This window comes from Panulirus ornatus, chromosome 11, assembly GCF_036320965.1.
Source record: "Panulirus ornatus isolate Po-2019 chromosome 11, ASM3632096v1, whole genome shotgun sequence".
Taxonomy (NCBI): Eukaryota; Metazoa; Arthropoda; class Malacostraca; order Decapoda; family Palinuridae; genus Panulirus; species Panulirus ornatus.
In genome coordinates this window covers 63865610-63882146 of record NC_092234.1, presented here as the reverse complement: position 1 = coordinate 63882146, position 16537 = coordinate 63865610, and the positions used below count along the sequence as shown (strand labels likewise).

The following is a 16537-nucleotide window of genomic DNA, read 5'->3' as shown; positions in this document are numbered from 1 at the left end:
ACTTTGTCCAACTCCCAAGATGCCCTCAAGCACCACAGGTGTGTTGATTTTAGGTTCAGAAAAATGCCCCAAACCACACATGTATTTCATTTCAATAACTTGATTCAACTCCCAAGGCGCCATCATGCAACACAGGTCTGAAACCTATGTCGGTTAGGTTCAGAAAAGCACCCCAACCCGCTTGGGTACTGTATCTCAACAACTTTGTTCAACTCCCAAGATACCCTCAAGCACCATAGGTCTGCCCGTACCTGTGTTGAATTTACGTTCAGAAATGTGCACTGAACCAATGAGGTATTCTGTCTCAACAAGTTCATCCAACAGGTCAATACCTATGTTGAGTTAAGTTCAGAAAAGTGCCTTGAACCACTCGGGTATTTTATCTCAACTTTGCTCAACTCCTAGGATGCCATCAAACACCATGTGTCTGTACAATTCCTCACAATACATTCTCAAAGTATTTTTCAAAGTCAGATGTAATCTCTCTACAACTCCTTGGCTCTGTCGGTGATAAGCACTTGACATCTTATGTGTTATGTGTAACCCCTTTAATATTTTCTTAAAAATTCCTGAAGTGAAATTACTTCCCTGGTCTGATTGTATAATTTCAGGCATACCCACCCAGGAGTAATATTTCACTAACTCTTACAAAATTTTTAGAATGGATGATACATAATGGTACTGCTTCTGGAAATCTGGTAGATGCACACATTATTGTTAATAAATACTGATTGCCTTTATGCATTTTAGGTTGATGACCTACACAATCAATTACAATTTTGCTAAAAGGTTTACAAAACGCAGGAATTGGCTGCAATGGTGCCGGCTGTATAGTCTGGTTGAATTTACCTACACCCTGACATAATTCACAAGTCTTACAAATACTGAGACACATCTTTCTTCATATTCGGCCAAAAAAAAAAAAAAAAAAAAAAAAAAGGGTTAATATTCTGTCATTTGTCTTTCCCAAATGTCCAGACAAACAAGAACTATGAGACAGAGCAATTATATGTAACCTATAATTCTTTTGACCTACAATTTGCTTTTTGACCTTCCAGTGATCAGATGCTGGAACATAGGCAGGCCTACATTTTCTCATTAACACACCATTTTGTACATAAAATACAACTGACACATCACTCTCATTCCCATTTCTAGCAGCTTCACTCCAACATTCTTTCAAACTCTCATCTCCCTTCTGTAACTTTGTCAACTCTTCCTTGACCACAGCAAAACCTGGAAATACATCAATTTCTAATTCCACAGTGCTCTTCTCATGTCCAATTTTTTATTGTATTATTAAACAATTCCCCTAAATTGTAATTAACTTCTCTCTTTAACATTGACTTGGTCACAACACAAGCTGCATAAACTATTTCATTACACTGTACATTACTATCAATCTGATTCTCTTCAGTTATATCTGTCATGTGGGTCACCTTTACAATAGCATCTACATCAAATGGATTACAGCACATAACAGGCTTTGAGACTAACTTGTCAGTCAAATCATTCCCCAATAGCATGTGTACTCCAGGCATAGGAAATTCCTCACATATCCCAACCTTTACACGGCCACTCACAAGTCCACTCCCAAGATTTATATAATGCAATGGGATAGGCTTGCACCACCTATCAAATGTCATTCCACATTCTCTAGCAATCTCCAGGTGAGTTTGTCCACTAATTTTCTTGACGTCCCTAAACCTTCTCCTGTATGCTTCTGCATCCAATTCCACAGTTTTTAATACTGCTCCCTTAACAGCCTTATAATCTACTGATTCCATTAAACTAAGACATGCACATGACTCTCTAGCCTTACCCTTAAATTTACTCTGCACCAACATAGCTCAGTCAATTTCATCCTCTTCTTTAATAGTTGCAAGTTTTTCAAACTGAATAAAGAAGTCCTCAGCTTCTTTTTCTATAAACTCGGGTAACTGACTTACCCTATCATCTTTATCTCTAATTCTTCTTCTTCTTTAACCTGTTCTTTCCTCTATTTCTAAGTGTTCAAGCCTTACTTTTTAATCAGCCTCTATTTGTATTTTCTTAAGCTCAAATTCTAATTCTAATTTCTCCAGTGTAATTTTTTTTACTACTATCAACATCTTGAGGTTCCTTCAATACTGACCTAGTCACAAGCTGCACAAACAATTTCACTACACTGTATATTACTATCAATCTGAGTCTCTTCAGTTTTATCTGTCATGTGGTTCACCTTTACAACAGTATCAACATCAAATGGATTACAGCACATAACAGGCTTTGGGACTCATTTGTCAGTCAAATCATACCCCAATAGCATGTGTACTCCAGGCATAGGAAATTCCTCACATATCCTAACCTTTACATGGCCACTCCTCAAGTCAACTCTCAAGATTAATATAATGCAATGGGATAGGCTTGCACCACCTATCAAATGTCATACCACATTCTCTAGCAATCTCCAGGTGAGTTTGTCCACTAATTTTCTTGACGTCCCTAAACCTTCTCCTGTATGCTTCTGCATCCAATTCCACAGTTTTTAATACTGCTTCCTTAACAGCCTTATAATCTACTGATTCCATTAAACTAAGACATGCATATGACTCTCTAGCCTTACCCTTAAATTTACTCTGCACCAACATAGCCCAGTCAATTTCATCCTCTTCTTTAATAGTTGCAAGTTTTTCAAACTGAATAAAGAAGTCCTCAGCTTCTTTTTCTATAAACTCGGGTAACTGACTTACCCTATCATCTTTATCTCCAATTTTTCTTGAACCTGTTCTTTCCTCTATTTCTAAGTGTTTAAGCCTTACTTCTTAAATCAGCCTCTATTTGTATTTTGAGCTCAAATTCTAACTCTAATTTTTCCATTGCAAGTTATTTACTACTATCAACATCTTAAGGTTCCTTCAGTATTGATAAGGACACCAACTGAACAATTAATTCTCTGCATTTCACTTTTGACATGTGCAAGCAGAGAAAATTCCATAATTAACTGCTACCTAGTTCACTTCATCTTTATTACACTGGTACAGAAAATGTATATCGTGGGTTTCAATAAACTTCTTAACGTTATCTGCCATGGTTAAACACACTACAGGTATAAACACTTACTTGTTTAGAGAACTCTCCATATGTTTCAAGAGAGCACAGTAGAGTACTAAACCATATCACTTCGGGACAGCTTTGAATTACATGGTTACACAATTTCACTCCCTGAACCTAGTTTCACAATTTCAGCTCCTGGACTATGTTCACGTTTTCATATCCTGACTTCCACATATTCTGCTCCCTGACGGTAGGTGCCACAGTTTACACTCCCGGACGTCAGAATTCACAGCTCAAAATCTCAAGAGAGAAGGTTTCACAGTTCAAAGTTCCGGACGGCAGGTTTCACAGTTAAAAATCCCGGACTGCTCCCCATGTTACGTCTGCCTCTACCCTTTACACGTTAAAGGGTGTATGATCAGCCCATAGGCCCATTAAAACAGATAATTAAAATAACTGCTTCCGTTAACAGAGAGATTTGGGCTAGACACAGATTCCCCCACAATCTGGCTAACATCTGACGGCTGATGGCCGTAATGATATACCTACTTTTCCCTTCTTCTCAAGTTGGTCAAATACCAAACACAGATAAAATCTATAAAAATAAATTTGTAATAGCAAAATAAACACGGCTCTCTCGTAACAAATAATACAATTTTATCTTGATACATAGATCTCTCTATATATTACTTTACTTAACATAACTGGCAAATTTACTGGCCTCAATTATATTAGAGTTTGAAATCACTGAGATGTGTACAGATAACATAATACATTTACCAACAGATTTGTATCACATCCTTCCTTTTATGGCCATTCCTAACAGATAGGCTTGACCTTGGCCATCTAACTTCTTACAATTTCTCAAAGAGAACTGAATAAGATATAATGGGTAATTATAACATTCAGGGGTAGATAAGGGAGATAACTGAAACGTCTCATTGTAGGCTTAGAAAAGCGCCCCGACCCAATCGGGTATCTTAGCAACTTCGTACTACTCGTAGGACGACCCCAAGCACCTGTGTCGATTTTAGGTTCAGAAAAGCGCCTCGAACCACTCGGATACTTTATCTCAACAACTACGTTCGACTCCCATGATATCGTCCAGCACCACCTGTGCTGATTTTAGGTTCCAAAAAGCACCCCGACCCCACTCGGATGTTTTATTTCAACAACTTCGACGCCCAAGACGCCCTCAAGTACCACAGGCCCATACCTGTGTTGATTTTAGGTTTAGGTAAGTGCCCCGAACCACTCGGGTATTTTATCTTAACTCCCTCCCACTCCCAGGACGCCCTCAAGTACCACAGGTATTTTATTTCAGTAACTTCGTTCGATTCCCAAGTGATCATCAAGCAACACACAGTTGTCGATTTTAGGCCAAGAATAGCGCCCTGACCCACTTGGGTATTTTATTTCAACAACCTCGTACGACCAGGACGCCATCAAGCACCACGAGCCCGTCCGTAGATGTGCCGATTTTAGGTTTAGAAAAGTGCCCCGAGCCACTCGGGTATTTTATTTCAATGGCTTCGTTCGGCTCCCTATACGCCGTCAAACACCACTTAGGTATTTTATCTGTATTCCTCTGATTAAACCTTAATTTTTTTTTTCTTTTTGCAGGACCCCCAACCCCGGAGACCTGGATTCTGGAATTTACACATAATGGATTTTCTCGGCATCTCTGCAGGCAGAGGTTTAAAAAATGCATATCAGATGACATTTTGCATAATATTTGTCCTTGGGTATACTGTGTCGATTTTATGCCAAGAACAGTGACCCGACCCACTCGGTTATTTTATTTCAACAACGTACTATTCCTAGGACGCCATCAAGCACCTTTGGTCCGTTCGTACCAGTGTCGATTTTAGGTTCAGAAAAGTCCCAAACCCACTTTGGCATTTTATTTCAACAACTTCGCACTTCTCCTAGGACGCCATCAAGCACCACAGGTCCGTAACTGTGTCGATTTTACACACACACACACACACGCACACACAAAAGCGCCCCGACCCACACAGGTATTTTATCTCAGTAACTTCGTTCAACTCCCAGAACACTACTCTAAAGCACCACAGGTCCGTCTGAACCTGTGTCGAGTTTAGGCATTTATAAACATTTAATGTAGAAAGTCATTATTATCAAAATATGTCAGAATTTTTCAAAGATTATTAGATAAAGAAGTGCTTTACATGACATGTTTAACATTATACATATTTGAATATAAGCAATACCTGTATGTATGAGAGATGTGTATTACTGCTCTTGCTGCCCTGTCTTTATGGTTTGGTTAACATATTTTTGCAGTTTATCAAGAATAAGAATAATATTGTTTTCTTGCAAAAATAGAATAAATTATGTGCATGAACAGAGAGGCAAGAAATGGGCAATGTTCCTAAGCTGGATTTAATCAACGAACCCCCATGCTTGTATTCATGTTCACTGTGACACTGTTGTAACTGCAGGTGTAGACAAACAGAGGCCTGGGGATTTATTTTTAACCACGGGTAACTACCTACTACAGCCCACACAAGTAATGACTACAAGGGCAAGAAAAAAGCCTGGAATCTGGGCCATTTTTATTTTCGTTTAGCACATATGTTCATTCGGGGTGTAATCTTACTCTCAAGCAAAAATATTCTGTTACCTCAGTTGGAAAGTTGGCATTACCCCTGGAAACTCACCATTTGAGACACTCTGAATTACAGGCTAAAGTAATCCAAATTATATTATGAGAGCCAAGAGTTTACCAATATAATTTGTAAAGGAGACTGAACTTGACTGAATTATACTTAACCCTTTAGAGAGATGTCCAGGTCTGAAATAAGGGAGTTAGTTCCAGCAAATCAATTGATGGAATGTGCAAGTGAGGAGGGATGATATATAAAAGGTGGAATAATGTAGGACTAATTCACCGTAGAAGGGACTCAGATCAGTAATTGAAATGAGTGAGGAGGAAACTGGGAGCACAAAGTTTAACATCTGAAACTTATGCCAGGCCTTGGATTGGGTGAGTTAAGTTAATAAACATAACTTTTTACCAATGAATCAATCAGTTCATTAACCAGTTAAGGTTCCCAACAAACTTGCTGATTTAAGAGGTTATTCGACTGAACCCAAAAGTTAGGTTAGTTGATTAACTTTTCACTGATTGATAAATGAATTACCGTAACTAATCGTGATTCGCAAAATTAATTTGGTAATTCATTTTGAAAGTTAAGTAACCAAACACTTACTAGGTCTTGTCAAAAGTTATTGAATTACCAAGGACCATGCAATAAGGTTAAAGAAATTCCCTGATAAAGAAGCGATACATCATACAAGAATAAATGTTACTCTCTGAAGACTTTAAGATACAAGTATTTCTTAAACTGAGAACACATTTAGTTATATTTGGACATGATTTATCTGTATCAAACACTTAAATGCTAGTCTTGAGGCCAGGACTGTAGGCCAAGATCCGGGACTGAAAACTAGGACTGGGGACTAGGGCTTGTTGCCAGGACAAGAGACCAGGACTCACAAAGAGATGCCTCTATGTGGTCCAGTGGGTCAAAACTTCCAGCCATCCATACAATTTTTTTTTACATATTAGTTTGAAAATATATCCTTTTAGGAAATTCCTTAATTTTTGAATATGCGAACATAGGACCACTGTAACTGCATTCAATTATTGTTTATTTTTGCTGCTGTTCATTTGCAAAAAATGTGTTGTAGGTATTAAACATCTTTATGTTCACATTATCATCTTTACGACTATCATTATTCATATATGAGTCGTGTTTGCTGGTAAACTAATTTTTCTTCATCCCATAATTCTGTAAGAAACAATCCAACAAAAGCTTTTAGGGACAACAGTCACTCTTTCTACTTTAGATTTTGACAACCCTTTATGTTGTCTGTACATTTACAGTTAAGTAAAAAATTGCAATGTCCAAATGAGCATCAGTGCTATTAAACTAATATGTGTTGCAAAACATCTTGCAGAAAACAAGGCAAGGGTTTTCATTATATACAACTTTGGTTGAACAGTGGAACTTTCAGTACTCACTTAAAATAACAAACTACTTCTAAGAATCAATTAAAATTAAACATCCTGTTACCATGTTATCTAACAAGATTTGCTTGATTGGTTCATTGTGAATGAGTTCATTGTGTGTGTGATAAGCACAAAAAATATGTGATATGAAATACAGAAATGAATAATAACATCAAGAATAATGTAAAGAGAATCTACCCATGACTGTAACTATTAAGGTCATATAAAAAAATCTGCAAACCTAAAACATATATAACTGTGGTAGAGATTATATAAAAGGGCTTTACATACCAGATGATGTCAGCTGCCTTTAAATTTTCCTGGCCTTAAATCTATCTTCCAGCAATTACTACGTCTTTGCATTTCATCTAACTTTGTTTCTCTTAACTTTAAAATTTTTGGACTATCTTGATTTTCACAATAAGGCTGTGACATTCTTTAATCCTCAGGCTGAGATCCTCCATCTGAGAAACTTTAATGTACACACATGGTTGGAGATGGATTTCCTTATGACTGTGTGTAGGTATCACTAATTTACTCATATTCCATTGGATCAGGTCTTAACACATGGAAGTCTGGCACTTTATTTTATGGAACAATTTCCTCCTCAACAGGCTCAACTTTTGTCACTTTTGTAAAGATCTTGTTACTGCTTCACCTCATCTTATGAATGCTCCCATTTAATGTCACTAATGACACAATATAAGTGCTGGCTGGAGTAAGTTCAGAAAATTCCTTTTCATTTTTCATGGGGAAATTACTGCCTCTTCTTGGGTGATGTAGTTACAGTTAGGAAATGAAAGCTTTTTCTCTAAGACTATCCATTTTTCAAGCACTTCTGTAATTGGCCATTCAGGTAGAAGTGTTATATCAGACCAATTTGCATTCAGCTTTCATTTCAGGGTTTTCAGCCTAAAAGTTTTGCTAATAACTTCTGCTGTTAGATCTTTCCTTCATTTTTCCATTTCATCTGCTTTATTGTTGTCATTTCTGCTGAAAAAGTGGCTCTTTTCCATTCCCTCTGATCTTGTAACAGTGTCTCATCTTGTGAAGAACTTATTCCTAAGCTCATACCTATAAACTATTCCTGCTCACTCCTGTGAACATATTTCTCATCACCCTGATGGCATACCTCATTTTTCCCAGGTTTTCTAGTGTTTCATATTTGACTAAAGCTAAGACTTTTCCTTCTTCTTGGAAGATTGCTTTGGTACAGTCTGTTTAATAGAGGATAACCATTCTACTCTTTCAAAATACCATCTTGTTCCTTTCACTTCTTCATATTCATAATGTCTTTGAATCTCTTTTCAGCTCATTCTGTTCATTATTCTTGAATCTTTTCTTTCTGATCATCAGTGTGATCTTCATGTAGCGAGATCCACTTGTTAGAGCCATGGCAATGTTAGTTATGTCTCATTGTCTTTGAGATATTTTGGAAAATTTTGTATTGTAGCCCTTGATGTCTCAAAAGTTTTGTTAGGGTGCAGCATTGAGATTAGATCTCCAAGCTTCCCTCATTTGGTTCTCCTTTCTTATTTGTTCTCTCAAGTCCTAATTGGTGGTGTTTCCCTAACTGCTAATGATTTAATCTCTACTTTTTCTTATCAACAAAGATGTCCTAAGGTTCTATTTTGTCTCTTTTGCTGAGACTTCTCTTCACTACTACAGTCGTCCATTTCCTTCAGTCTGATTCACCTCTTCTTCTCTTTTAATGTCTTATCTCAACATATAGGTTTCAACAAATTTAGCTTTGGACGGTATTTTTCAATGGAATAAACTTAACCTAATTAACTCTAATGCCTCTAAAATATTTTCAAGTTCCCCTTCTAAAACTCTTCATAAGTTTCTAATCATCTTTGATGGCTTTAAAACTCCACCATTCAGCATGATATATATACGGTGGAACATCTAACATCTCTTGGAAAACTTATGTTACACAGATTGCCATGTCTGCTTCAAAGATTCTGGAAGTCCTGTTCCTGTGTCAAATATTCTTTTTTAATCATTTGCTTTAGTTACACAGAGGACTGACTCATCCGTGTATGAAGTACTGTTTTGACATCTGGAGGAATTCTTGTTCAACGTACTTGACATAGTCAAGTCCAAGTCTTCAGTTCCCATTTTGACCTAAAACCTTTATCCATTTTCCCTGTGCACAGCTGTTGGTTCTCTTTTTCCTCAGTAGAAATTAGCCCAGTTTTACTCCTGAAGACTGGCTTCTTGCAAGCCTCTGTCATTAGCTATCCCTCATGATATTTGGCAAGTCTCTGCATTATGTGATTACCATGTTGCCATCGTCAAAATAGTCATTTGCATTCATGATGTCTGTATCCTTCCCTACACTGCTAAGTTATGGAACCCTTTACCCTATATTTTTTCCAAATATTTCTCCAACTTTTTAATAGGCAGGTTTTGCTTCTCAAAAATTCATATTTTTCCTGTGTTTTCCTTACTTTTCCATTTTTTGCCCTTATTGATGCTTCAGTTTGTTTTCAATTTAGTCTCAAAGAGGAATTCATCCATGTCTGTGGTCATCAGCTATATAAAACACAAGACCATAATTAACAATGATGTATAATAAGACCTTACCAAATCTTTGAAAATATGAAATAAACAAGATATTTACCAGTACCTTATGCAACCTAATATGATAAATCAGGTGAAATCAGTTTACTTGGTTATTATTTATGACCTTTTCCCAGAAATAAGTATAAATTCGTAAAAGAGAGAGGTGTCTCATGGCTGTTTGTGATGCAGAAAATAATAGGTATACTCAGAGATCATAACGGCTTCAGTTATAAAGGGAACTTCCCTATAAAGTGTTCAGTTCAAAAGGGGAATGCAAAAGCTTTCCATGACATCTATACCACAGAAGCATCTCATATCATGGAGGGGTGTACCTCAACTTGGAACTACATTTTCAAGAGTAGTAAGGGTTTCAATAAGTCTTGGAGTGTTTTTTAGGGAAATATTCTTGCATTCATCCTCTGCTGTCAAATTTAGGAAACCTTCCAGTCACACGGTATATCCATTTGAAAAACCCAATCAAATTTCTTATTGGATTGCTGGTCTTTTAGAAATATTTCCCTTAAAAGGTAATTCTACAAGCATGAGTGACTGCAGGAAGTGAATCTGAACCCTTGATGGCAAAAAATACAGGTTACTTGTTACGAAGTTCATTTAAGTCTCAAAGAGCAACATCAGGTTTCAAAAATAAGATTAATTCCAATGATCATAGCAGGCCCTGTATGGTGATAAAATAGCTTAATCTTTCCACTGAGTAACATTTCATTGTCCAAGGTTTACTCCTTTACTGTTAGGAGCTAAATATCATCATACAGACATGTACCTTACTCCTGCTCAAGTACATTAAATTTTTGTATATGAATCTAACATGATATACATCAGACCTAGTTACAAACTAGCTCTTCAGAAAAAAAAAATGGTGGTGGACAAGTCTTAGAAAATACGTACAAAGATGTGAATTTTGATATTCTTACCATGTGGAAGAACATTAAATTAGTCTTCTCTAGCAAGTCTCTAAAATGCTTTGATTCTAGTCTTTCTTCATGGGGTGTATAATTACACAATTCATCTCATTCTTGATAGATCTCAATCTCTGAAGCCTATTAAATCAATCCAAGTGTAAAATAGACAATTACCAAATTGTTTTACCCTGCTTATGATCCAATTCTTATCCCAGTATTGGTATCCTGTCCTACCTGATGATGAGCTAATTCCTATCTTAGTGTCGGTATCTTTTCCTACCTGATTATGCCCTGATTTCTATCCCAGTGTCGGTATCCTGTCCTAAGAAATACTGTAAATATCGGATGGAGGTTACAAATTTGACCTATCGTAGAGGTAGATGGAAAAATTCAGATGTATCTCAGTGGCATTTCCCTAGAACAGTGGCTTGTTGTTACATTCTTACATCACTCTTCCCTATGAAGCTGAGGGTAATTAGAAGTTTTTTAGTCAAGAGATCGTTTTGTGCATCACTTAAGAAATGAAATGATACACAATGTTTAGACCAAGACATGATCACTGAATCAGAGCAACACCCTATTAATTGCAGGCCTGTACACAAAAGTGCTTAACATGGAGGTTCTGTAGACAGTTTCAAAATTATCATTCTAACTTTATCAGTTCTAAACTCATAGGGTGTGAAATGCCAGATTTTGGAATAAAAGTTGGTTCTGGCTCAGTAGATGGTACAAAAGTCATCAAAATAAAAAAAGAAACTGCAATTTGCACCTCCCAAAGGTTTTCTGTAATATTTCATAACTCTTCTATTTAGCTTTCATGAGAGCCTTTAAGTGGTGAGAAAGTTTCCTGTGTAATCCAAAATTGCAATTCATCCCAACCATTTGGCAATTATATGTACATGCAGTCACTTACTATACACAAAATTTCTTACTGGAGAGTATGCTACATTGTTATGCTTCTCAGTAGTGAAGAGAACATCAACCGAGACTACTACAGTATACTCTGAAGACACACTTCAGTTTCCTAAAATTATTCCTTTTTGTCTCGTGCTGGGTGTTACATGATACTTGAATGTGGAATCCACAAGTATATGATTAGAACTAAAGGCCTCTCTATCTGTCTTTCTATATCTCTGATGGCCTTTCCCTCCGGGAACTTCCATCATGTGGGTGGCTATGGCAAAAGAATCTTCTCTTATCCCTGCCCTTATATGCCCACCTTGCAAACACCATTCCACACATTCTTTTACCATTTCCCTCTCTCTAGTATTCTTCCACTATTTCCCCGTGTCACAAGTGGTCTTTCTCTTACACCAACCCCTTTAATCATATTTTCATATATTATCCTTGTAAACTACCCATCTTGCATTCTTTCCACATGCCCAATACACCTCAATATATTACATTTCACCCACTCTACAATTCATTCCTTTGCATTCCCTGCAATACCAAAAATCTCATGCATCATCCTCATTTCTGTCTTCATTTCATCTGATCATACCACGTGCTCCACTCAAAATGCTCATTTCCACAGCATGGATTCTTGACCATTGTGACTCATTGACCTGTGATTCTGTGACTCCATGTCCATATTTCAGCTGCACAGGTCAGGGTTGAGAGGACTATACTGTCCCTTAATCCTTTCTTCACTTCTTTACTTATACCTCTACCCTTCATTATTCTTTGAAGGGATCTAATGATGACCCTACCTGGTACAGCTCTCCCCCTTATCTCTCCTTCTTTATTACCAAACCTTCCCAAGATATCTCAATACTGAAATTTTCTCACCTCTTTCATTTCCAACATCATTAATTTGCTTTTACTTGCATTTACCTTCAATTGCCCAAGCTTACACAGATCATGAAACACAACCTTCTGCAACTCCTCTTCACTCTCAGCAAACACACTATCATCCTTAAACACGCTTGTCACTAGCCACCATACCTCACCCAACATTCCATCTCTGCACCACCTTTCCCTGGTTTGGCTTTCGTTTCTCTCATTACTCCATCCATAGATATTTCAAAAACCCACAGACATCATGCACCCCTCCCTCATACACACATGTATGCCAAAGCTTTTGTTGAACTCTCCATCCACTCTTACACTTGCATTTGCTACTCTATAGAAGACCTTCACATCATTCAGTAGTTGTCCCCCTATGCTATAAGTCTGTAACACAACCCATAAACAATTCCACCCGACTCTGTCAACATCCCAAAAACAATTCCACTCAACTCCGTCAAACACTTTCTCCAGATCCAGAAAAGTTGCATAAATCTTTCATTTTGCTAGATACTTTTCCATAATAATTTTCACCAAATAGTCTGATCGCACATTCTCTACCTTTCCCGAAACCCCTTACTCCTCACATATTCTGTAATCAGTCATTTCCATCACTCTATCAGTCAACACTTGCATATTCTTTTCCTGGTACACTTAACAGACTTATTCTCCTGTAATTGCTACATACATCCTTAGCACCTTTTCCTTTGAGTAAAGAAACAATAATAGCTTTCACCTAATCGTTAGGCACAACCTTCTGTTTCCCTGCTAAATCACATATCACTGCATCCACTCTAACACACTCCTCAATATTTCAACATTTCAGTTCAGATGCTTTTCCTACCTTCAACATCATTATTGCTCTTATTACCTCCCTTCTTGTTACATAGGCCCATGCACTTGTATCCTTTCCCTTCCATCCTCCATACCCATGCATGAAACAACTGCTGTCTTGCCTTCTCCCACATACATCAGTTCAAAATACTCTTTCCATCTTCCTTTCACTTCCTCCTTTTGATTTAGCAACTCCCCTTCCTTACTTCTCACATTAACATTCCCACCCATACATCCATCTTTTTCCTGTTTCATCTCCCTCCAGTACAAATTCTTCATTTTCCATAAATTTCAACTTTCTTCCAAAATTTTCATCTACTCTTTCTTTGCTTTTTAATGACCCCAGTTTTAGAAAGCCCACTTATCCAGAAATCCTGGTTCACTGAAATAGTGTGTAGTATCTCAGACTTAGTTGTTATCACTATGATGTGACAGTTACCAGCAAAGGCAAGAAAAGAGGAACCTCATATTCCCAGTGAATAAATATTATGATCATGGAGTATACAGTCAGGGTCAAGTTATATACTTATCAGAACTATAGGTGAGACACATTCCCACACAACATACCAAGCCCAGATCTTTAATGCACTGTACTTAAGAATACTATGATCATATAATATTCTGTTAGTTTCATCAACTTACATGTTTATGTCTGTGATATTTGTCTACAGTGATACAAAGCAACTTTTAATACATAAAACAATGTTCAAAGAGATTTGTAATTTTATATATGATTTACAAAATAGTTCAGAATTTAGCAAACAAATGATAAATTAATTATCCTATAACAGGCATTTTACATTATAATGATTTACATCTTTTTCATATTGTTCCTACATTGAAAATAAAGAAATTGAAGGAAACATCCAAAAAACATCATGAAATCCACATGCATTTGCTATTTGTTAGTGTAATACACATGTGTCCAGACACTGATATCAGTTTCTTAAAAGCTTGTTGTCTTAAAAGAATAATCATAAGCTAAATTCTGAAAGGAACCCCTAATCTTCCAGCAATATGTGATATATATAGATCCAGCATGCTAGTTTCTGTATATAACAGTTTGCACTGCTATTAGTACTATGAATACCATAATATCTCAAGAATATGAAAGAAAAAGGAAAAAACACAGCCATAAAAATTTTACTGTTGGTCAGTTTAACCAAAAGTAGTAACAGAAATCTATGTGACAATCATAAATGTCTCATTAATCTTTTTTTATTACTTGATTTCATTGTTTCTAGTCATTCTTTTGTATAGGATAAGCCAAGTGATGTTTGATTTAAAGAGATTCCATCATTTAGCTTTTCTTGAAAAAAAAAAAAATGCTCTACGCAAGGATTTTCTTAAAGTTACTGGTTCAATACTTACCATAATATTCCGGTTTTCTCATCTCATCAGGACACTTAATTTTCATGTCAGGTTTCTTTTACTATGTCAATAAACTAACAGCAGCTTGATAATGGCTTTCATGCAATATTTTCAATAGGATTTAGAGTCTCATGAGGCAGTGTAAATGGTTAAATCATATCTTTGTGCTTTAATTTCATATGTGCCCTATAATTGCTTGGATCACTGGCTCGGTAAGGACAAAGCTTGCACTGGTAAGGCTTCTCTCCAGTATGAGTCCTTATGTGCTTTTGCAGATCTTTGTTGCAAGATGCACGGTAGTCACAGTAAGAGCAGGAGTGAGGCCGACGGTCGGAATGGTAAGAAAGGTGAGCTCGGAGGCGTTTCCTACTTTCAGCCATGAACGGGCAGTGTGGACATCTGCAAAACATTAGATACTAAAGTGTTGATGATTATACAAGGCATCTGGGTAGGGGAGGATTATTATAGGGATAAAAGTAGATCTAACGGCATAAAGAATCATTCTTTAGTTTGAATTTCATGCAAACATTGGAAGGAAATATTTTCATGATATGTTAAGTTAGAGACTTACATTGTAAAACTGCACCCACATTCTTTTCTAAACAAACTATGGGTAGGAAAATGTTTAGAAAAATAATTGCAGCATATGGTGAACCAAAACTTATATACAACTATGCATCATCCATCAACAGTTTGATCAAACTGCTTAAGAAAACATAAGGAACACACAGGACTGAATTAATTGGGGTGATGTGGTGTACAGGTGAGAGAAGTACTGTCAGTGGATGAAACCAGGGTGTTTGAAGCAGTCAGGAAAAGGTCTCAAAGGATAGCAATATAGATTGTAGTGAAGTACATGAAGTGAATAATGAGAAACTGTGGTCATAGCAGGCAAGACACAATATGATAGTAATCAAAGGCACACCAAGAGTAACATTATTTTTTCCCTGTAATGCGTGAAAACTTACCACTATAATTTTCCGTACACACTTAAAACACTTCTGAGTATTTTTCAAGCGGACAACATGAAGGATTGTCCTCATTTATAAACATGACACTATTACATCAGCAGAAAGTGTTCATAAAAGGCAAAGTCCATTGTTTGATTTTTTTTTTTATACCTCGTCGCTGTCTCCCGCGGTTGCGAGGTAGCGCAAGGAAACAGACGAAAGAAATGGCCCAACCCCCCCCCATACACATGTACATACACACGTCCACACACGCAAATATACATACCTACACAGCTTTCCATGGTTTACCCCGGACGCTTCACATGCCTTGATTCAATCCACTGACAGCACGTCAACCCCTGTATACCGCATCGCTCCAATTCACTCTATTCCTTGCCCTCCTTTCACCCTCCTGCATGTTCAGGCCCCGATCACACAAAATCCTTTTCACTCCATCTTTCCACCTCCAATTTGGTCTCCCTCTTCTCCTCGTTCCCTCCACCTCCGACACATATATCCTCTTGGTCAATCTTTCCTCACTCATTCTCTCCATGTGCCCAAACCATTTCAAAACACCCTCTTCTGCTCTCTCAACCACGCTCTTTTTATTTCCACACATCTCTCTTACCCTTACGTTACTTACTCGATCAAACCACCTCACACCACACATTGTCCTCAAACATCTCATTTCCAGCACATCCATCCTCCTGCGCACAACTCTATCCATAGCCCACGCCTCGCAACCATACAACATTGTTGGAACCACTATCCCTTCAAACATACCCACTTTTGCTTTCCGAGATAATGTTCTCGACTTCCACACATTTTTCAAGGCTCCCAAAATTTTCGCCCCCTCCCCCACCCTATGATCCACTTCCGCTTCCATGGTTCCATCCGCTGACAGATCCACTCCCAGATATCTAAAACACTTCACTTCCTCCAGTTTTTCTCCATTCAAACTCACCTCCCAATTGACTTGACCCTCAACCCTACTGTACCTAATAACCTTGCTCTTATTCACATTTACTCTTAAC

The 16537-nt window shown here is 37.3% G+C and overlaps 1 protein-coding gene across 1 annotated transcript in view; it reads right to left on the bottom strand.

The window, feature by feature from the left end:
- Positions 1-5603: 5603 nt before the first annotated feature.
- LOC139751609 (uncharacterized) overlaps positions 5604-16537 on the bottom strand; it is a 430524-nt gene continuing 419590 nt past the window's right edge. Inside the window, exon 6 of the mRNA XM_071667219.1 lies at positions 5604-14952. Within this exon, the coding sequence (XP_071523320.1) occupies positions 14703-14952 (250 nt within the window). The 3' untranslated portion in view covers positions 5604-14702. The remainder of the gene's footprint in view (positions 14953-16537) is intronic.